We start from the raw sequence: 22,707 nt of genomic DNA, 5'->3' as shown, positions 1-22,707 counted from the left end.
TTCAATGACATGGAGACAGAGGAACACTTTGCAGCCACAGCTGCCGCTGAAATAAAAATATTCTGTAGAAGCAGCTCACCGGGGCATCTGGCACCAAAGGAGGTTTCCATGGGATGCACGATCTTATATTATAAGGCAGAAGTTCCTGCTTTGCTCTCCTCTCCTCCCAGACCCCTGAATGCTGCTGCTGATTTGTACAGGAGGTTTCTGTTCCTACTATGACCCCAAGTTCCCCTCCAAAGGCAGAAAGGTCTAGCCACCACAGGAGCTCCAATAGGGTCTGATGTGTTCAATGAGGTTCTAACAGGGCCCAGGTATCGTTGCCCAGGAATAAGGGCAGAGAGGCATGTTGTCCCTAGATCCATCCTAGGCCTTGCCCCTCTGAGTTCTACCTAAGATACAGACATCAGATTCCCAGATCTAGGGAGTGGGGGAGGGCCTGTGGGCTGTAATTGCATTTGCCAGGCTGTATGTATGTATGTATGTATGTATATGTACGTATTTAGCACAGATTTTATTGGTAGGTATGGCTGGGGATTCAAGGATCATGATGTGACAGCCCCTGACTAGCATCCTGTGGCCTCTGAGCATGGATCTCCAGGCAACTGACCTAAGGGCACGAGGGCCTGGTTTCAAGTCCCTGGGATCTCCTGGGAGAACCTTCCCAGAACTGTTCCTGGTCATGCTTTCTCTTATTTCTCAGTCTGGGAAGTCCTGTAATTAATCTGACCTCACAGCAGCTAGGGTTATGTGGAGCAATGTATTAGGAAGCAAGAGGTTTGGATTCTAGTGGTTTACCATCACTTACAAACTGCAGAAATCTGGGCAACTCGTCCCAAATCTCTGGATTTGGTCTGATCTGGAAAGTAGACGAAAAAGGTATTTCAAGGGTTCAGGGCTGGCTCTTCTCTGATTCTGAAATTCCCAACAGGGGTGGGACATCCTCACTGTGGAAGCAGAAAGGAGCTGTGGGGGCAGGACAGAGTTCATCCTGTTTCCCACCCGCTAGGATTTTTTGGCAAGGTCGGGAATTATGATGAAGGCATCAGGAAAAATGGGATCCAGGTCCCAGAGCTTCTCCCTTTGCAGTAAGGCTTTTGCCTGGGGCCTGTGGAGTCCGCATGCTTTGCTCTGCTCACCCAGACCCTGGGCCCTGCCCAAATCACTTGGAATAGCTTGGTTCTTTTGGAATAAATGAGAATACAGTGCCTGCTTATCTCACTCACTCCTCAGGCTTGGAGGCAGCCCATTGTGCAGACAGGGGCATCGAGGCTCACAGAGGTGTGGCTTCTCCCTCTGGCTGACCCAGCTTGCAGAAGTGGAACCAGGAGTGGGACCCAGGCGGCCTGACCTCCAGAGCAGAGAGCATAGGCGAGACCGTGTTGCCGTGGGCATGTTTACACCAGCTATCTGTGTGCTGTGCGGAGGTGTGAGATGGGAGTGCTGCTCTGTACGGTGAGGAAAGTGGATGGCCCGAGCCACACGGGCACGTGGTGGCGCGTGCACTGTGCCTGTGCATCACCCACTGCGTGCGGTAGGGAATGGCTGTGTGACCATGCATGCGCTGGCCCGTACCTGGCCCCTCCTCCCCAGGTGGAAGGACTGGGAGCCGCTCTCCCCCAAAGAAGCCTGCAGACAGAGCCAAACCACAGTTCCGGCTAGGGGGGGGTTTGATCTTCCCCTGCTGCAGAGATGAGAGAGGTCTAAGTGGCAGAGATTTATGGGGCCCGAGGGACAAATACCCTTCCAATGAAGACGCTCACATGAAAAGCTCCAAAGTAATAACCGAGGCTGCAAAGTGTGCCAATTATGCAACAATTAAAAGGTTTCACTATCTTTCTTTCTCCTTTTATTCTCCCGGCCACTCCTCCCCCTTTCCACATCTGGCTGCCCCTGCAGGCTCCCCCAGCAAATGCTGGGGGGTGGGGGGGATAGAGGATAAAGAACACACTTTTCCCCTTTTTAATTGGAGATCAAAAGTTGGAAGAAGAGCTTATCCCTCAAGGGCAGGGAGGGAAGCTGTGTTGTGGAGAGTGAGGCCCTCAGAGGAGCGGGTGGGGATGAGAAAGGAGTGCAGGGCAGGTTCCTAACATGGATTCCCAGGCTCTGTACGGACAGACATCGTACACACATCAGCTCATTTAATCCACACATCAACCCATTAGATCAGGGTGATTAGCGGTATTACACTCCAGATTAGAAAACTAAGACTCATGAAGGCAAATGCCTCGACCAAGGTCCCACAGCTGGTAGAACTGGCATGAGCCCCAGGTATCGGATGCTAACAGCCACAGACTTTGCGATAAGGCTTTCTCCTATCTCTTCACCTTGCTTTTACGTCTGGGCAGTGGGTGCAGGCCCTGGGCTCTGTGTGACGGAGCCAAGCACTCTCACAGATGAAAGGTACAGTGGGCACTTAGCGGCAGGATTGCTCTGTAATTAAGCCAGCACCCAGCTGAGCCAAATGCCCCGCGCAGCAATCCAGCGGCTAATTGAGAAAGAATTAGGCAGTGTGCCCCAAAAGTGAAGAAAGAGCTGCTAGGTGGCTTTTTAGAGGTGCCAACCCACACCCAGTATGTGTGCCCCCTCCTCACTGGATTTCCCGGCAGAACTAACAGCCCTCACACCCCAGGGCAGATAACACTGGGCTCCTTGCCACTCTGCTGATGCCCAGCAGCTCCAAACTCTGCCCCCCCCACTCCCCTATCTCCTGAGGGAGGGTGGTGTCGGTGGCATGGGCCTTAAGAGGTCCCTGGCCACCCCTGACCCCAAACACCTAGCCGTAGTAGACTTGCACAATTCACAGTCGACTCAGATGGCTGAGGGGTGCAGGGCACTAAGCTAGGAGCTTCCATGGGCATTTTCTCAGTTAACACATCCCAGATCTGCTCTGTCCAGAACTGAGGGAGTAACTCTGGGCGTGCCATGCCGCTTCCCTGGACCTCGGGTTGCTAGTGTGTTGGTGGAGTGGGCTACAGTGTCCGGCTTTCACTGGCCGGCTCTCTGTGGAGGCTAGAGAAGAGAACACAGAGCCCAAGTCACACACAGTGGTGAGGAGAGGTTCCAACTTTCCTGACTCCAGGCTGGGGCACATCCCCCCACCCCCGACTCCCAGGCACTTGGTCAGCGGCAGAGTGAGGGCAGAGGGAAAGCCAGGCCCAGATCTGCCATTTCTCCTGCTCCAGGCTGAGCCCAAGAGAACAACTGGGCTTCTGGGTCTCCTGCCCACCGGAAAGAGGAGCAGAGCATTGGTCTCGGCCTCCCTATTCCCTTCCCCTCCACAACCACAAACGCAGACAGCCCAGACCTCCTGGGCTAGACTTGCCAAATGGCTTTCCCCAAACCACTGCCTCCTTGGGTCACAGCTTGTCTCCCGGCATTTTCTCCTGGGCTGCTTTGGGTTCTTGAAAAATCCCTCCACCTTGGGAGCTTGGGTGCATGTCTGGGTGTTGGGTGGGGAGGGAGGAGGTGGAGGAGGGGAGGCAAAAGGCACCGTGACCGTGATCATGCCCCTGACACGTGAGCCCTGCCCCAACCTTAATGGCTCACTCTCAGTGACCAGGGTCGGGGGCGGGGGTGGGGGGGGGCTCCCTCTCTCCCTGGCGCTGGTGGCCTGCACCAGGTGGCTGTGGCAGCCAGCTCCCTTGTGGGAACTGCGGGACCTCAGCTGGCATGGCCAGCATACTTAGAGAGCCCAGCCAGTTGTCTGCTCAAATGGGGCCCACTCAGCCCACTCTGTGGGGGCTGGCGGAACTCCAGAGGAAATGATGGGAGGGTTTGGGTGCGTTCTGACCTTAACTGAATTCCAGGATGATGATGTGTGAATAATATGGCTTTTTGAGAGTCAACAACTTGGGTGCTTTTTATAGTCAGGCTGGACTGCTGAATGGGCCATCTCCCCATTAATCATTTGGCTAGTTAGATCGACTGGCCAACCATGCCGGCATGAGTCCATGGTATTACCCTCCCTTCCGTCAGCAGCCACCCTGAAACACATGCCAAAACTGCCATGGAGTCCGCCCATCCCCATCCCCAAGGCTTACAGTCCCCAGCCTCAAGATCCTCGTTATTCTAGCTTTCCTATCTGGAATGTTCATTATTTCGGTGGTCTCTGCTGGCAGGGATCCTAGATTCTCCCTCTCTGGGCCACCCTGAACTCCCAGAGGGCACATTCCACCCACCTGAAGGAGAAAGGAATGCATTCAGAGAGGCATCTTAGAGAGAACGCCAGGGAGGGCCATGTGGGTGAGCAGGCCTGGAGCCAGTGCCCAGCACCCCAGTCCCGCTGGCTTCTCCCTCTGCCAGCCTCCCCCTGGCCTCCAGGCATTCAGGCTTTCCTCAACAGGACAGGGCCCCACCACAACCCCAGCACTCACAGTGTCTCCAGATTGTGCAGCCCCTCGAAGCTGTGGGTCCCCAGATGCTGGATGCGGTTGTTATGAAGATGCCTGTGTGGGAAGGAAAGGCACGTCAGAACGGGTGCCCACAGCATTGGGCTCGGGGCGGGGGCAGAAAGCAGATGATGGCTTAAGTCGGAAGGTGGAGGCAGAAGCATGAACACACTGACCCCAGTGGTCCAGCCCTTTGTCTCCAGGGACAACATGATTAGCCAAGACTGACTTCTGAAGTTACAATCCCCACGGCTGAATCAACCATGGGCTACATGGTTTTCACTTCCTACTGAAGGAAAACACAAGAGGAATGCCCAAGACGAAGGCTAAGGCAGGCTCCCACTAAGCTCTTGGAGAGAGTCCTGATGTCAGGGGGGCTCCATTCTGAGGCTTCTTCTATGGTCCTGCTCCCCAGGACCCAGCCCGCCTGACTCAGTGGCCAGACGCGCTTATGGGAGCCAACAGCAAACCGCGGTAGACAACATATAATTAAAGGCTAAGCTTTTTGTTATAGCTGGAGAGAGCTGTAGACAGGCTCAGAGATGGGAGACTGGTAAGACCAAAGGAGTTAGGGAAGGTTTTACAGAGGTGGTAATCCAGAGCAGAGCCTTGAAGCGTAGGTGATCTGGACAAGCAGAGGGAAGGGCATTCCAGGCAGAGGTAACAGGGGGATAGAGGAGGGGAGGTGGGAATGAGCTCGTGTGTCTGTGCTGGATGGTGAAGCGCCTGGCCAGAGCGTATGTAGGTCGGGGAGAGGTGGGAGATCAGCTCAGAAGAAATTTCCAAAGTAAAGAGCTAACTGAAAGTGAATGACAGAATGATCTTCTCTCAATTCCTAACGGAATAAGCAAAAATAGCAAAAACAAGACCCCTGACTCCGGCCCAAATATTACAAGTAGCAGCAAAGCAAGGACAGAGACATAACCCAATGTAAACAAACTGCACAGACTGGTGACTGAGGTGAAACTCTGGAACTCCTAACTAGTCCTGCTTTCTCCAAGAACTGAGCTGGCAAGAAAACGAAACCCTGAGAATTTCCCCTAAAACCCCAAATCTAAAGAGAGGCAGCTCTATGGAAAAAGTTTGTTTCCCTTCCCCACGTCTGGCTTCCAGAGGAAACAGGTGACACTGGGGAGTAAAATAAAGGTTCCAAGCTACTCACTGACTCGAGGAAATGACTTGAAGCCCAAGGGAATTCTTGGGTGGAGGGAGTGAACTCACACATTTAACACACTCTGAACCTGATACAGCAGAGCCCCGGCTGCCTGACAAAGTCTGGGCTCCCCATCAGAGCACATTCCCCCTACCTTCACCCCGCTGCCTGGGCACAGAAAAGCAGATGGAATCTCATTTACCCACAATAGCCCACAAACGACAGCTAGAAGGGGAAAACCAGGGGCTCCCCAGATGATACAGCTAGAACAAGGAGACAGCTTTCCATGCATAAGCCAAAACGAAGAAATCACATGGTAATTATGGATGCACCAGGGAGACCGAGGACGGGGAGAAGAGAAGGTGCAAAGGCAGGTAAAGTTTCAAGCCAAGAAAAAAAAAATACAACTAATGGATGAGACACAGAAGGAAAATTACCACAATGGCCTCCTGCTACAAAACAAACTCAAAAAAACAGTATTTCCAAAATGAAGTTTTAAAAACGAAAGAGAAGGGGCGCCTGGGTGGCTCAGTGGGTTAAAGCCTCTGCCTTCAGCTCAGGTCATGATCTCAGGGTTCTGGGATCGAGCCCCGCATTGGGCTCTCTGCTTGGTGAGAAGCCTGCTTCCCCCTCTCTATCTGCCTGCCTCTCTGCCTACTTGTGATCTGTCAAATAAATGAATAAAATCTTAAAAAAAAAAAAGAGAGAAAATGACATCGTAGGCAACAAAAACACTGAGAACCGAAATTACACTATTGAAAACTTGAGCCAAGAAACAGGGTCAACGCTGCCTAAAATGAACTGGTGTCAGAGAAAAAGCTTGAGATAATCATGGTGAACGTGGCTGAATGAGACAAAAAGGTTAGAACAGAAGTGCATAGATGGAGAAGACATAAAGGTGATTCAATACAAGGATAACTGACATGTCTGAGGGAGAGAACCCAAACACGAGACAGAAGATGCATGCAAACACAGAGTATGGAAGAAAATTCTCTAGTGGAGAAAGCATAGAAGCTGCAGCTCCCAGGCATACAATGTTCCAGAAAAATCAGATACAGAATATTTTACACCATGACATATGCTAGTTAAGCTAGTAAAGTTAAAAAATTAAGAAGCCTCCTCAGGCAGAAAAAGGAAATCTCTTACAAGGAGAGGAAATCACACAGGCCTCCAAGATGCTGTTCAAATACCAAGGTGACAGGAAGACCCCACCCAGCACACATGGATAGAAATAGGGGTCTTGAGAGTTGTGGGTCCTGTAGGTCTTCCCCATCCTTGTCCACCTCCCAGGTTCCACTGGGAGACAGGCCCCTGCCATAGGCAGCTTTGGATTTGACAGGGAAAATGTAGCCTTCTGGGAATATACTCTCTCCCCTAACAAGGGCTTTTGATTTCCCTTACTGCCTGATGCTTGTACCCCGACTGTTACCAAACTTAACCATTTCTTCCCGTGTCCTGCTGGACTCTCGTTTCCATTTTCCAGCCCCTTCCTCCTCCCCCCCAACTCTGGTCTACACCATCTCAGCTTCCTAAATATCCAGCTCCAGGGTTCCGACTCCCTCTTCCAAATCACTCACTCAGCCCGGGCATCCTGGGTGCCTCTAGCAGCCCAGCCTGGGGCAGGGTGTTGGGGCTTCTAGTTCAGATGAAGAGACAAGATTTGCATGTTTGCGAGATTTGCACTTAACCCAGCCAGTTAAGTGCTGCCTGGGGGTCCCATCAACATCAGAGCAGTGGGCAAAGGAGGTCCACATGCTCACAGCAGCCAGATCAAAGCAGACTGGGTTTGGATTGCACAGAAGCCCCTTCTCCTCCACCTCACTTGTCTGTTTACGCTGCCAGCCAGACTCCTACGCAGCAGTTGGGTTTAATCAAACTTTCCTACTTCCTATCATCCTCAGTCTTCCTTATCTGCCTCCTGGGTCTTTTTATACCTCATCCCATAGTCCCTGGACAGCTTCCTCCAGACTTCTCTTCCCTCCCAGGTCCTGGTGAGTTGGAGGCAGGACAGAGGAGTCATGTTTCTGGCTCTGCTCCAGGCAAAGGGACCAGTTCCCCTAGAGCTTTGCTCTGCCCTGGTAGGTTTTCTTCCCTTGCCCCTCCTTTTGCCCAGTGGGGTCCCCCCACCCCGCCAGATATGCAGCATGCCTAGCATTCCAATTTCCTGGTTCCCAACTAGACTTTGGAGTCATTCTTGATTCCCCTTCCTCCTGGTCTTTCCTAGATCACATTTATCCTTCCTTTAAAACATCCCTCGCAGTCATGTCTTCTCTTCCATTCCTTCTCCCACCCCCTTATACTAGACCTTGGTTGATGACGAGAGCCTTCTACCTGTCCCCTGTTTCCACCCGTCCTCCAAACTAGCCTTCCTGAAATATCCCCCTGCTCATCTTTTCTCGAAAACCCTCAAGCTTCCCTTTCCCCCTGACCGACAAAAGCCAAAGTCCCTGCTAGGACTCTAAGTCCCCTCACCCACTTTCCCAGCCACATTCTGCAGGAGGATCCTCTGCTCACACCAGACTAGCCTATTCACTGCCACCAAACAGCCGGACTTCTATGACACCGTTTGGAACACTGTTGGTCTTCACCCGTCTGGTTTTTCATCTTCCCAGGCCCAGGACCCACCCCAACTTCCCCATGAAGCCTTCCCCATCGGCCCAGGTTTCCGACACTGCATGAATCTGTATCTGTCACCAGCTATCTTGGCATAAGGTACAGTAAGGACATCACCAGCTGTCTTTTCCATCATTTAGTCCACTCTCTCAATTAGACTGTCAGCCCCTGGAGGGCAGCCGCTGTTCGCATCCTTCTCAGACTCTATAGCACCCCACATACGGTTTCTGGAAACATCTGTTGCTCCTCATTTGTCTGGAACCCCTCATGTGGCCCTCATTTTCCCAGTCTTGTCTCTCATGACGACGATCTGATCCCATCCCCTCAGGGTGTCACTGGGCTATCACCAAAACAAGATCAGTCACCTTGCTTTGTTCACCCTCTTATTAATACCCCCACTGGCCCCCAGAAGCAGGGATGGAATGGCCATCCTGATAAAAGGACGTGATCCATAAGGATGCTCCTCTTGGTTTTCCAGTCTCCCAGGACAGAGGATTAGACAAACAAATTGGTGCCTGAGTGTTCAGCTTTTAGATGGACCTACACCTCTATGCTCTATATCTATGCTCAGGTTTGGAAAATCACACCAGATTTCCAAGAGCAGGGGAGGCAAGTTGCTGTTTAGCAGAGTCACTAACACATATGTTCCCGCAGCAATTAGCGTGTAACCCAAAGCAATTACACATGACCTCCAAGCCCTTAGTAATTACCCTATGAACTTCCAATCACTCATAGCAATTAGCTGGGAGCTAATTTGCACTCCAAAGTTCCCACCAGGGAGGCAGAGGTAACCCCGGTCCCCAATTCCTGCCAGGGATACTATCTCCCAGGTAATTATCCTGACGGGGCTTTGCTGTCTAATTACTAGTGATGGCTTTTCTCTGCTTCTCGGAGTCTGGGAAATGAGATGAATTTATCCTATCCCTGTGCCAAAGAGTAAGACTGCAACACCCGATTGTTGAATGTGGTAGAAATCGCTTAAGAGATTGTTGACTTATATTCCAATCAGCTTGGTATAGTTATTATATTATATTTGCATAGCGAGAAACTAGTAGCTTAATTCCTGTTTTCTGATTATGGTGTTCTGGCTTCTCGAAGCACTTCCACAGCTCTACTGTCATTTGGCCTCAAGATAATCCCCATGGGGTCAACAGGGGATGATCGTCCTCACTTTAAAAAGGAGAAACTGAGGCCAGAAGGTTCAGTACCATGCAGAAAAGAGCAGAGCTATCCAGACTTCCAACCCAGCTCTGGAGTAAACACGCAGCCCCAGCAGGACCCAGCTGGGAGTTGGGGGCGGTGGGAGCGGGCAGGGCAGCACTCACAGCACCACAAGGCTGGTGAGATTCTGGAAGGCGTAGTCAGGGATGTGGCTGATGCGGTTGAGGGCCAGGGTCATGGCCTGCAGGGCAGGGAGGTTGTTGAGGGCCCTGACAGGGATCTCGGTGAGCGCATTGTCGTCCAACCACAGGTGGCGGAGGGAAGACAGCCCCTCAAAGCTCCTTTCCGGGACCAGGGAGATGAGGTTGGCATCTAGGCGCCTGGTGGAAGAGAGGATGGATAAGGATCAATCCTGGGCAAGATGCAGACCATGGTCTGGGACTGACCTGAGCTGGGCCAGCCCCGACCCCTGTGGGGCCTTCGAGGTACCCTAGGACTACAGCTGTGACTTCGCCGCCACTTAGCCTATACCCCGCCTCTTCACGTTCCCCTATTTCGCCTCCATTCCAACCCATAATTCTTGATCCTTTATGCCATATGTTCCTACTTATGGCACCAGCTCTTCCTCTCAGACCCGATGTTGAACCCATAGCCCCTCTGTGGATAACCAGTATCTCCCTCACACCCCCAGACTTCTCACTCTATGCCATAGCTCCCCTCCTTCGGGTGAGACACTATTCTTCCCAACCCTCTCTAGTGTAAGGCCATATAGTAGGGATAGTCCCACCATTTATAGAGGGAAATCTCCTCCTTCTGGACCTAGCCAAAGAGAAGGCTTCCCCAAAGATTCAAGCCACTCCCTGTCCCCTGACCCCAGCTCCGCTTGCTCCTTGTCTCTTCAAGGAGCCGGTAGTTTGATGAAGCTCCTGCCGAGGTCCTCGGGCTTCCTGCTCAATTGATTGTCCCTAATATGCTACAGTTGAAGTCCTTGCTAGGCTGCTTTTCAGAACAGGAAAACAAATGGTGGTGTTCCTGTCTGTGTGACAACCAGAGGTTCCCGGGTGACACGGGAACTTCTGATGCAAATTCTAGAAGACCTAGAAGTTCAGCCCAGCCAAACAGGAGACTGCCCATGTCAGCTTTTGACAGCTGTATCCCAGCCATGATGTCCTTTTTCAATACACTATTCTGCCTTCAGTGGGGGCTGAAATTGGATCACTCTAGGTAGCTGGTCCCACAGAGACCAGACAAGCTGGCCTGTGACTATGGACCCCCTCCTGAACTTTTCTATGTTGAGGGGAGGCTCTGCCCTGAGGTATGGCTCTCCCACACGTATATGGCACCTCAGTCACTGACAACCCAGCCTTTGTCCACAAAGGCCTGAGGACTCCATAGCCCTGAACCTGAAGAACAAGTGATGTGGGCGGAGGAAGGTCCTGCTGGGCTTCTATTTCTTCCCTGAGCAAATTTACCAGTGCCCTTCTTGCCAAATGTCTTAAGGGCCACTGGGAGACACTCCCTGACTCACCACCAAGGGGAGAGAACAGGTCAATGCTGGGACCTTAGATGGGAAAGCAAACCGACCTGGATTGTTCTTGAAAGCTGAGATTAGAAAGACCACCCACCCATATCAAACTTGGCAGGATGGGACCAAACACCCTTCAGTGAGTAGTGCCCTCTACTGGCAAGGCCTATCACTCCAGATATGGTCCATCCATGGTGGTCACCATACTCTTGATGGTCTGACTGGATGAAACTTTGTGAAAATACAGACTACCAAGCTTCTCCCCAGGAGAGTGTTGTTCAGAAGGTCCAGAGGGGGCCTGGGAATCTGTTTTTCTTTCTTTTTAAAGTAGGCTCCGTGTTCTGCATGGAGCCCAATATGGGGCTTGAACTCACGGCTCTGAGATCAAGACCTGAGCCAAGATCAAGAGTCGGATGCTTCACCAACTGAGCCACCCAGGAGCCCCTGGGAATCTGTTTCTAAAGAATACCCTAGAAGTTTCTGTGCACAGACAGGTTTGGGAAATACTGGATACACATCAGCTATGAAGAAGACAATGTCCCTGCCCTTCCTGATGTAGCTTAAATCCAGTGGGCAAGCCAGACGTACTCACAGGACAGCAAAGGCAGGGGAAGCACACCTGTGTGAGCATCTGGAAAGGCCTCCAGGAGAAAGTAATGTTTACATAGAGACCTGGTGGCCAAGGAGGAATTGGTCAGGGGAGGAGATGGGGAAAAGAATCCTGAGCAGAGGGAAGGCAAGTGGGAAGGTGAGGGTACAGCAAGGTACGGGGCTGAGAACGATCAGGTAGGGCTGCAGCAGGAGGGAGGGGAAGCATGCAGGGAGAGTGCAAGGTGAGCTAGCCAGGCAGAGAGCCAGAGCTCTCGGGGTCTCGTAAGCAACGCTGTGTTAAAGGAAACAGCCACTGAAGGGTTTTAAGCAAAGGAAGAACCTAGCCAGACTTCTGTTTTGAAAAGATTCCTCTGAAGACCTTGTTGGTATAGGAGAAGGGCCAGACTGGAGGCAGAAAGATCAGCAAAGAGATAGTTGCTTTACACAACCTCCTCATCTGGAAAGAGACAGCCATGGCCCTAGAAGCTTGAGAAGTGAATTTGGCCACCCTGCTGTCCAGTCCCAAAAAGCATCCTCTCCTAGGGGTAGTTCTTGTTGCTCCTGACCTGGGATAGTACCGGGCTGGCCAGGCAGGCTCCCTGGCACAATAAAGTCACCCAGCAATGCCAGGAGTCTTCTTAGCGTCCCATAAGAATGCCACCGCCACTTCCTTCTGCTCAGTGATGGCAGTGTCTTGGTGGCAAGATGGAAGGTGAGGTATCCTGAGTGAAGGCCCCGAGGGCCAGTGTGGATGGGGAAAGTGGGCACAGACTTCAGACATCCTTAGGAAGTCAAATCGATAAGGCCTAACAACCCATTGAATGTAGGGGATGAGGACAGCTGAGGTCTGGCTCGTCAGACAGGCCTGGGCCTGGGTCTCTGCAACTGCCTACCTAAAGGGGGGGATTAAGAGACTCAGGAGGCTGGAATCCCCAAGATGGGGGGTGTTCCCTTTCTCTCTAAAGCCTGGGGCTGGGAGCAACCCTATCGTGACAACCATGACACCAATAGCAGTCAACGCTTCCACATATCGAGCCCTTGTCATATGCCAGGTGCAGAGCCAGGGACAAGTGTGTGATCTGTGCCTTGCAGCAATGCCATGAGAAATCTCTGGTTAGCCCCATTATACAGAGAGATTAAGCCACCCAAGGCCACTTAACTAGTGACCCACAGAGCTGGGACTCCAACCCAGGTTGTCTGGGGCCCAAATTCATGTGTCTCGCCACTGTGTGATGCTGGTACTGGGGGAGGGGGGTGAGAACTTGCTGACCTATTTGACGGAGCCTGGGAAACAGGGCAGATGCCGTGACCCAAGCCCCTGGTAGGCAGTAGCCCTGCTCTGTGGACAGAGGGAAGGCGCTCTGGGGCAGACAGGAAGTGGCGTTGGGGCCCGGCAAGAGGGAAACGATCTTGTCCTCTGTGGCTGTGGGGGCATTTGGAAACTGCCTCTTATGCACATGTGTATATATGAGCACACACATGACCCACGCGTGCACACGTGCACATTTTCACATGTAACCTATGGCCCTGATTAGACCACTGCCTGCATTCTGTGCAACCCAGAGGCAGGAGGGCCAGAGAAGGGCCACTTTTCCCAGAGGCCAGGCCAAGCACAGCCCTGGCTCAGGATGACACTTTCCCAGGTGAGGGCTGGCCTGGACTAAAGGCCAGGCCCCTTTCTGCTCTGTTAGAGAGAATGCCTCTCCTTCGAGGCCTTGCAGATCTCCAGGAGCAATGTGGTGGGGCATGCCTGGGGCTGTGGAAGGAAGGTGCCTACAGCCGGATTCCTGAGACCTGGGGACAGGGACATGCCAGAGGGGGAAACCAAGCAAGCTGGCAAATGAAGAAGATGGGATAAGCGCATGGAGGAAATCAGTCAGATCTGAATTTGTGTTTGGGGTGAGCAGAAGGTCCCAGGGTTTCACTCAGGCCAGGCAGGCTTGGGCTGGGATGTGGACCCAGCAGAGGATTGCTGGGTTTAGCAAATAAAAATACATGTTGCCCATTAAAATTTGAATCTTGGATAAGTAACAAATAATTGTCAGTATAAATGTGTCCCACGTAATATTTGGGGTGACGCCCAGTGAAATTTGAATTTCAGATATACAAGGAACAACTTTTTAAACATAAGTAGGTCCCATGCAATATTCCTGTTTTATGTGGTGACTCTGTCCCCAGGGCGGGGGAGAGCTTGGAGAACGTGTAGGCTTAGCCTCCAGAAAGATCTAGTCTCAAAGGCCCTCTCTTCACATTCTCAGCGGGCTTCCTCAGCTCTGTAGTGTGACTACCTGGCCACCCCAGGGACTGTTTTGAGGTTAAATGCAAATAAGAGGCCCCAGCATTAGCTTTCCTTCTAACAAGAAGGCTGGCCACGGGTGCCCTGGGGACCCAAGGGAGGAACTGGGCATCTGGCAATTATGGGTCCTCCTGGTAGATTTGTCCGTGAAGACAAAACACCCCCTTCAAAGTGGGCTCCCGAGGGGACCCAGAGAGGAGTGGGGAAGGCAACAGGAGAAGAAATGGAGCAGTACTTACTTCTGTATTCCCCCTTCCCCTCTTGTGGGGCCTCCCCTCCCTCCCTCAGGGACCTCTGAAACTTGGGGAGCCCTGAGAAGTCCCCTGTACTCTTTCTCCGCCCCACCGCAAGCAGGATCAGGTGCTCTCTGAAGAAGCTGCCTGGCCCCCTTGAGTCAGGTTCAGGCTGTCCTGGGGCCCCTCTGGGGCAGATGGGCCCGGGCTCCCATGTCATCTGGGAGGGGGGTGCAAAGGAGCTTCCAAGCAGCCTGAATTCACCACTTGGGACTAATGGACCCAACCCACAGGTGGGAGAGTCAATCCAGACGGACTCTGGTTTGGCAGGAAGAAAAGTGCAATTATACCAATTAAGCCCTAGAATAAAATCAACAACCCCCAACAGCCCTTCTCTTTCTCCCTTGTGGGCCTGGGCTCCTTGAATGATTTCTGACTATAATTCTTACCTGCGGTAATAGGACAGATTAACAAGGACCTCACAGGCCAGTTTTGGCTTGCTTGGGCTCTGGGGAAACAGCTTAACCTCTAGAGGACCAAAGTGCTCCTCATACACCCCCAGCCCAGGGCCCAGGGCCCAGGCTGAGGTGGGGAAGTGGGTGGGGAGAACGTGTGTGATGGCTGGAGTGTCTTCCCTCCAGGTCCAAGTCCATGGGAAAGGTGGTCTGAAAGTCACCTGGCCATAGGCCATTCCAGGGAGCTGGTGACTTGAGAACCCGGTCCTACTGAATTAAAATGAGATCAAGACCTAACCGGGTGCAAGTGGCTATAGCAGAGAGTCAGGTTAGACAGCAAGAAGTTGTTCACTGACAATGACCCAGAACAACAGTGTAAACTCAGAATCACATAATATCAGCTTGAAGGAGCCTGGCAGCCTCACTCATTTTATATAAGGAAACTGAAGCCCAGAGAGATAAAGAAAATGCCCAAAGGGAGGGGCAGGACTGGGACTCAAAGTCAGGGCTCCTTTCCATTTCTTTCTAATGCCTGGCTTCCCTAAAAGGACTGGATGACAGAAAGACATACACCTCTCTGAGCTGTAGGAAACACATTTATATTTGAAAACCAAAGTCCCTTACAGCCCACAGGGCATTTGCAGACCTAATGGGCCCTTTCTGGAATTTCCCTTTTTAATCCATCTTATTTTGTAACAGATCTGAGTCAAATATGAGACTAGAGGGACAGATTCAGGGCTCCTAGTGGACCACCAGCTGACCCATGGATGTCACCAGGTATTCATTTAAAAGGGATCATTCACATAAAGCTCTAAGCTAGGTAGCTGCCACCTGGTACCTGCTCCCAGGACACATGGTGACTTTGAATCTAAAGGTCAACATGTCCCTGGGCAGGACCAGGAGGACAGCAGGGAGAAAAGGGGGGGTGGTTTCTGTTTTATTGCACTCAGGTCAGGTGCGACTTGAGTTCTCTCTCCAGTTCTGAACCACATGATCTGAGAAGACGTAGTGATTATAGGACAGGATACGTAGGAGTAGAGAGAGGCTGAAAACTAGGATCCATGAAGACAGATGGGCTTGAAGTAGGTTCCAAGGGCTGGGGACATCTGGGGGAAGACTCTTGCTTTTCATCTATCTGGAGGCAGAGGGTGTTTACAGGGCCCCTAAGTGATGTGGCCTCCTTTCTAAGAAAGTGTCCCCAGCCAATCTTAGCTCTAGAGTATCCCCTTCCCTCGTCAGCCCATCAGGTTTTTGCGGAGTGGGAAAGGAGGGCCAGTGTGCCATTTCCAATGCACAAGTTCAGAGAGGGGGAAACCCGGCCACCTCTCGCCCCTGACCTGGTCACTGAGTTTGGTGGCGCTCCTCTGCTCCAACTCCCACTACAACCTAGCTACCTCCTCTCCTTGAAGCTGCTCTCCGTTCCAGCCCTCCTAGGCAGGATGGGCTCTGTGAGTCGCGGAGCCTGACACAAAATGAGAATGGGAAACCCCTGTTCAAAAATGATGAAGAATTTCAAGATGGCAAGAGCCAAGCACTAAACCTTCTGCGCAGAGGTCCTGAACAATGGCACAGGGCACACGCCAGGGAAGCCAGTCCTGCTCCCGAGCTCAGAAATCCTCAAAAGCTGTAGGCCACACCTTCCGCTGTCAAATCCTAATTGTGAGTGTGAGGATAAGAAAGAGGTTGGGGGTGAGGTACCTTGAGGACAAGGACCGTGCATTTGGCACCCAGTTGTCAATGGGCTGGCTTTTCACCTGGAAGCTCCCAGCCCCCTCCCCAGCACGTACAGGCACAGAGGTGACTTGCAGCAGGGCAAGGAGAAGAAAAGAGAGGATAGGGGCCGCACGGGGGCGAGGGCGTCTCAGGCTGTGGTTGGGGTGGAGTACAGGCAGGGTGGAAGGGGGAGGATATTGAAAATGAAGAAAGAACAAAAAGGAGCCACTATGGAAATGGTTATTCTGTGAGGAAAATATTCCATGTGGGAACTGTTCATTGCCTGGAGGGACCAACAGCCCTGACGGAAAGCCTGCCAGGGAAGGTGAGGGCTCCAGCGGGGAGCAGGCTGGCACCTGCAGAGCGGCAAGGAGGTACCCCCAGGCCTTCCACGGGCAGGAGGCCCCAGCCTGCCAGTGCCAGCCGCCGGCCTCCACGGGGAGGGCCATGGGGCTCTAACAGTGTGGTGGGGGCGGGGAGGGGGGCTGCTCTCCTGTGTGTAGCACACCCTGGTCCTGCTTAGGGAGGGCTCATGCGTCTGGGGCCCAGTCAGACTCAACCAGCTCGGGCCCCACACTCAGGTGCCTTTACCTTTGCACAAGCTGACACCCTCCTGAGCTCCCTTTGTGGAAACCACAGCCTGATTCCTGTGAAGGCCCTTTGCAGTTTCCTGAGGATTCCATAAAGTCTCCACTGCCCCCAAATATCTCCCCACTACCCATCAGGTTGCCTGAAATGCCCCCTCATTACTTTAGCCTCAACTCAATCACCAAGTGTCATTCCTTTGGTCTAGAATTCAATTGGATTGGATTTAGTTCAATCAAAAAGGATTAAAAAATTCAATCCGATGGATTGGATTAAATCCACTAAACATTCACTGAATACTTACGCTAGGCCAGCATTGTGCTCAGTGCTGGGATTCAAACATGCCTAACACAGAGTCCCTCTTCAGAGAAGCTCTCAGATTATTTACTTTATTATTTAATAAGACAGGATAAAAACTTCAGCTAACATCTACTGGGAGCTAGCTGATTGCCAGGTGTGCTCAGCACTTTACATATATTTTTATATTTAACCTCCATCCCAGTCCGATGGAGTAGGAATCTTATTATCCCCATTTTACAGGTAGAAAAGGAAGAACACAGAGGCGAAGCCAAAGTCTGTGGCTTTAAACTCACAATTATACATACTTCAGTCAAGTGAATGGAAAATATTCTGGAAGCTGGATCCCACTCTTTCCTCCTTGGGAAATCTAGAAGACCTCACAGAGGAGGTGACATTTGAACTGGCTCCCAAGAGGGGAGTAGGAGTTTTCTGAAGAGGCAGTATTAGAGAAAGAGACACAAGGCAAAAAAGAACAACACAAGAGAAACCACAGAGGCGGCAAGGCGGGGGTACCTCACCATCACTGAACATAGTCAATGACGTCGAAGTAAGCGAGGAAGGTCCAGAGACCAGACAGTCAAAACTGGAAAGGGGCAGATGACAGTGGTTCCCAGGTTAAAATGGCATTTTCGGAAGATCACTGAGGCTCCTGTGTTGAGACTGGATTGGGAGGGGTGGGTGAAGGCAGAGGGCAGGGCAAGAGTTGGGAGGCTGTCTAAGTACAGAAGTCAAAGATGTCTCCTTATGATAAAGGAAGGCTCCTGGAGGACAGGGCTCAGGAGAACAGAAAGAGTACGGTCAGGGAATTGTGAGACACCAAGGAAAAGCAAGCTTAGTTTTCCCAAGCTGTCAGACCAGGAACTCACACCCGTCAGTTGTGTAGAACAGATGACGGGTCCAGGGTCAGATGCATAATTCTATGAAATCTTGCCAATGACAGTCATGTGCTGGGGGGCCTCAGGCAGCCCCGTCACCCTGATCCCCTAGCTCATGGGGGCTGTGGAAGGTGAGTGGTAGGGAAGTGCACACTTTGTCTCAGCCAACACCCTTTACTCCTGTCCTAGGATGGTAAAGGGTCAGGGGAGGGAAAAGGGAGAAGCTAGGCAACCTCTGACCCAAAGCTCTTCACCTTCATGAGGCCATCATTCAGTCCAGGTTTACTAATGAGGCTTCTCCTTAGCAAGACGTGAACATCAGCACTTGTCCTGAAAGGCCCTTTCTATTCTATGGAAGGAAATTTCCTAGCTAAGGAGAGCAGTCCAGTGGAGGCTCTGAGAAAGCTGACAGTTTGGGGCTGTAGCCAGGAAAGGTGTTGACAGTGTGTCTGCGCTAAAAGTAGCAACCAAGCCTTGAAGCCAAGCGATGGAACTCCAGACCCAGTTCTAGGATGTTCCCTTTACACATCTTCTCTGTGCAAGGCAGTGACGTATATGTAGTCTGGGCAGCTAAGGTCTTCCCAGACCCGTGATTCCTCCATCCTGGGGCCTGTAGGTCTCTGGTCTCTTCTAAGATAATATTGTTCAATAGGGCTTTCTGTGATGGGAGAAATGTTCAATATCCACAATGTCCAAAATGGCAGCCACTAGGCATTGAACACTCAAATGTAGCTGGTGTGGCTGAGGAACCGCATTTTTAAATTCATTTAACTTTCATCGACACACATGCTTTGTGGCTGCCATGCTGGACGACGTGGCTGTAAGAAATTAGTTAGGCTCCATGCAGGACACTAGGGAGACAGACATGGAATGAGATTTGGTTCCTGCCTGGAGGAGCTTACGGCCTAGCAATGAGGATGAATAAATAAAATACCAATTGTGATGCAGTGTGTGTGTGTGTGTGTGTGTGTGTGTATGAGAAAGACGAAGAATGAGAGAGAGAGAATCCGTGTGGGGTGTGCACCAAGAGTTGGGGGAACAAGGAGAAGGGTGTGCAGAACAGTGTGAGTCACTCATCCAAGGAAGGAAAGATAGGACAGCTTTCCCAGAAGAGGTACATTTTTGCTGAGCCTTGATGAGTAATTGAATTTTCACCAAGGGGACAAGGGGACAAGCATCTCCGGCAGAGAGGGGACTGCGTGCCAAGGTGCTGACCCACGTACAAGTGAACTAGCTACGTGTGCCAGGAGCCAGGGCTTGAGCAAGATGAGCAAGATGGGATAAGCAGTTGGCAAGAAAACGTGTGGTCCTTGGGGGCTCTATGAAGCTGAACTGTAACTTGTAGGCATTGAGGAGATGTAGGCATTTCTCAGCTGAGATTGAAAAACAAAACTCTGGTTGGGGAGGGGAAGATGGCAAAGGACTTGTGCCTCTGGGTTCACAGGGCTCTTGCCTTCAGACAGGTCTCTTTCCCTTCTCTGGGTTCAGTTTCTTCACCTGCGAAGGGAGGCTTAGCCTGGAGTGTCTTTCTTGCTCTGTCCTTCTGGGTGTCTACACCTTCTTTGGACAAGTCTTCTGTGTTGTATCCCTGGATACCTGAGATAGGAGCTTACTGGGCAGGCCAACTTAGAAGCATTTGGTGTCATGCAGCAGCTTAAGGCAGCCAATCCCCACCCCCATGACCTACGAATATTTTAAGATGACTAAAATTTTACCTATTGGACAATACTCCTTTTTAGATGTACAAGTTGCCAATTAATATATTTTTTAATCCAGCAAGTATTATTAGGTAGACTTTAAATGGAGAACAGCTTTTCTGAGAGAAACTTCTGGAAATGGGACACAGACTTGGAATGCAAGGAGCTTTGGGCTAGAGAGACTTGGGAGGGATGATCAGTCTAGGTGGGAGAAAGGCTAGGGCCAACTTTGGACCTTTGAGCAAATTTACCAAGCTCCCACTTTGATCGCTTTTCTCTTCATTAGAATGGAAGACCCCTTGAAGGCATGGACTTTGTCTTCCCTTTCCCTGAAACTCACCCACAGTGGGCATTCAATCTGTGGGGTTGTTTTTTGTTTGTTTGTTTTATGAAATCATGACTGTTTCCAGCACTGCTCAGGGAACTACCTGCTGAGAAGAGACGACCAGTCATAGAAATGAGAGCTGAAAGGGACCCCACTCAGCCAAGAGGAAAGGGGTGAGCATCCAAAGTCAGAGAGTGAATAGACAGTAGAGCCAAAGAATGTTTTTGCCGTTGAGTCCAGGGTTTACTTCTCTCTTGCCCTGTTCACCGGTGGGGGGGGCGGTGTTCATCAAGTTCTGCTCCCAGAGACAGTGCCATGGGGACAGTTTCCCAGAGATCCCAGGAGGATGGCTGCACCCCTCCCTATGTTGTTGGAGTAGGTCTTATGAAGAGCTTGGTCTCCAAGAGCCATTGCCAGCAGAGTCCAACATTTGGGTCCCATACCTTGGGTCCTAGCCTAGAACCCATCACCAGGCCCTCACAGGGTGGGCACAAGTTCTGACAGTCCAGAAATGAAAACTCTTGGGAGTTGGAACCAAAACAGTCCAGGAGGGATGGATGGATGGGTCCCATGGTGACAGAGAGCACGGGGAGCAGAGAACCCTGTGGAGCCACCAGAAGCTTAGAGAACTCAAGCTTCCCTGCAGGGGTCGGGGTGGGGTTGATGGATCCTTCAGTTAATCTGTGTGTCCCTGATCCTGGCTGAAGGGGGGAGGGCAGCTCTGCACTGCAGCAAGGCTTTCCCTTCCTTCTCCCTACACAGGGGAAGGTCTGAGTTCTTTGGGGAAAAGTGATTTCATCAGTTCTGATTTATGCCACCTAATAAGATCCTTCCCCTCTCACTGTCAGGCTTGCAACAGATCAAAGGTGGGATATTAAAACGAAGGCAATTTCAACTGGTTCTCCAGGCTATGCTAATGCCCAAATCGCCTTTTCTCTCCATCTGTCAAGAGAACTGATGGACACGGAAGAACCCCAGGAGGCAGGGAAGGCGCTTCCTTTGTATACATCAAAGGCTGATACCTGAGCATTCCTCCAAGTCATTCCTTGTGTTTTAATCTGTAGCAGTATATAGAAATAATTACCCACCCTTCCAGGATGGAGGCAGGGACAAGGCTCTGTGTATAGACTTTATGAGCTTCCCCCGAAGACACAGACCTAGAGATCTGGGCAGAAGGCCAGCTGTGTGGGTGATGATCCCGGAATCCTCAGGGTGGGGACTACAAAAAGCCATCTTGTCCATCCCCCAGCCTCTAGCCATTGGATTCCAGACATCAGGCTGGCTTCTGGGGACCTTCCTGGGCTGTCTGGGATGGGTTTGAGAGCTGGGTCCTGCGGCTCCCTGGGGCCTGGATGCCTGCCCTTGGCAAAAGGCAGCTGTGGTTGGTGGAGGAAGAGGCAGATGGGGATTTTCCCAACTCGCCTCTCCAGAGAGGTGATGTCACAGGTTTAGGGAATATAGGCAACATGGCAGCACTTTAAAGACACTTAAAGGCCCTCCCAGCAGACTCTGCAGTGGGCAGTACCATGGGAGACCAGGCCACGCATTAATACTTCTGCATGGATCATGGTAAGTGGAGGAGAAGGAGGAAAGGAAAAAGTCTATATCAGATCTGGCCTCCTTAGCACAGGGTTCCAGTCTTTCCCAGTCTGTTTTTTCCTTCCTTATTTCTAGTGGCTCCCAGGCTCCCGGTGGACCAGTATGAGAACTAGGGAGGTTACAGATGTGTGGTATCGGTCCTCTCCTTTCCAACCTCTCCACCTCCCATCAGTCTATCCATCCATCGACCCATCCATCCGTCCACCTATCCATCCACCCATCCATCTTTCCATCCATCTATCCATTTATTCACACAGACTAGAGAACCCCTCCCCTGACCATGTTGTGATCTTGTCTCTCTCTTAATCACAGTCATCCGTGGCTTCCAGTAAACTCCAAACCCTTAAGCTTGGGTTTCAAGATTCCTTTCCTGAAATAACTCTCTTGCTAGCTTCATTTCTCCGAAGTTCCCCCCATTTCCATTTCATCTGGGAAATATGCCTTCCTGCCTCCCTCTTTGTTTCAGAGTTCATGGTTTACTGATCTCTGTACCTTTGAAAGGTTGGTGTCATGGTTAGAAACACGTTTCTCCCTCCTCTCTTCAAAGCTTAAAACTTCCCTCCTTCAGGAGCGTCCTGACCGAACTCCACATGGTGCTGGTCCTTCCAATGTTCATCATCTCAGTCCTTCCTGATTGATCTGTAAGTACTCACTGTACCTCCAACTCCATACTAAAATCACTGACACAAGGAGACTAGCCATAATCCCTCTCCTCTGGCCTAGGAGGGAAATGAAAGAAACAAGCAAGACACACTCAAGTTGTTTTCAGTTCGAATGCAAGAAAACTCAGCCACCTTCTTACTAAAACACCTGTGAAGACATAGAAAAAAGATGAAAACTTAGACCTTGACCAAAAGCAACACTTAACCAGGATCTGCTGCCTCTGCTAGCTAGGAGGTCCATGGAACCAAGTCCTCCTTCCCCATCTATCTATTCTGAACCAGAATCCAGAAAACTGGACAGCCATGTTCCTATTCTGTACAAATGATGCTTGCCGAGGCTGCAAACATACTCTCCACTGCCACCACCATAACTCCTATTTCTGGATTTACCTAGAGATTTTAACTCCCTGAAAACAACATGGCAGGAAGGTGGAGAGAAGGATTGGAGGTGACACTTTCATCCTGGGAGGTGAGTGTCCCCAAAGCCGAGGACCATCCTGGGGCAAAGAGAGGGCAGCCTTAGCGGTCACACG

General features: G+C 51.3%; 1 protein-coding gene across 5 annotated transcripts in view; it reads right to left on the bottom strand.

The window, feature by feature from the left end:
- LGR6 (leucine rich repeat containing G protein-coupled receptor 6) overlaps window positions 1–22,707 on the bottom strand; it is a 117,749-nt gene that overhangs the window by 33,600 nt on the left and 61,442 nt on the right. For 3 of the 5 annotated variants that reach the window (XM_032878264.1, XM_032878265.1, XM_032878267.1), the window contains 2 exons: window positions 9,483–9,698; window positions 4,377–4,448 (listed from right to left, as the gene is read on the bottom strand). In XM_032878264.1, coding sequence (XP_032734155.1) covers window positions 4,377–4,448; window positions 9,483–9,698 — 288 coding nt within the window. The remainder of the gene's footprint in view (window positions 1–4,376; window positions 4,449–9,482; window positions 9,699–22,707) is intronic. The other 2 variants (XM_032878266.1, XM_032878268.1) reach the window with 1 other exon arrangement.

The sequence above is a fragment of the Lontra canadensis genome, unplaced genomic scaffold (assembly GCF_010015895.1).
Source record: "Lontra canadensis isolate GAN:19392208 unplaced genomic scaffold, GSC_riverotter_1.0 scaffold63, whole genome shotgun sequence".
Taxonomy (NCBI): Eukaryota; Metazoa; Chordata; class Mammalia; order Carnivora; family Mustelidae; genus Lontra; species Lontra canadensis.
The sequence above is the reverse complement of the archived record's forward strand: the minus strand, read 5'-3'. Positions and strand labels throughout refer to the sequence as shown.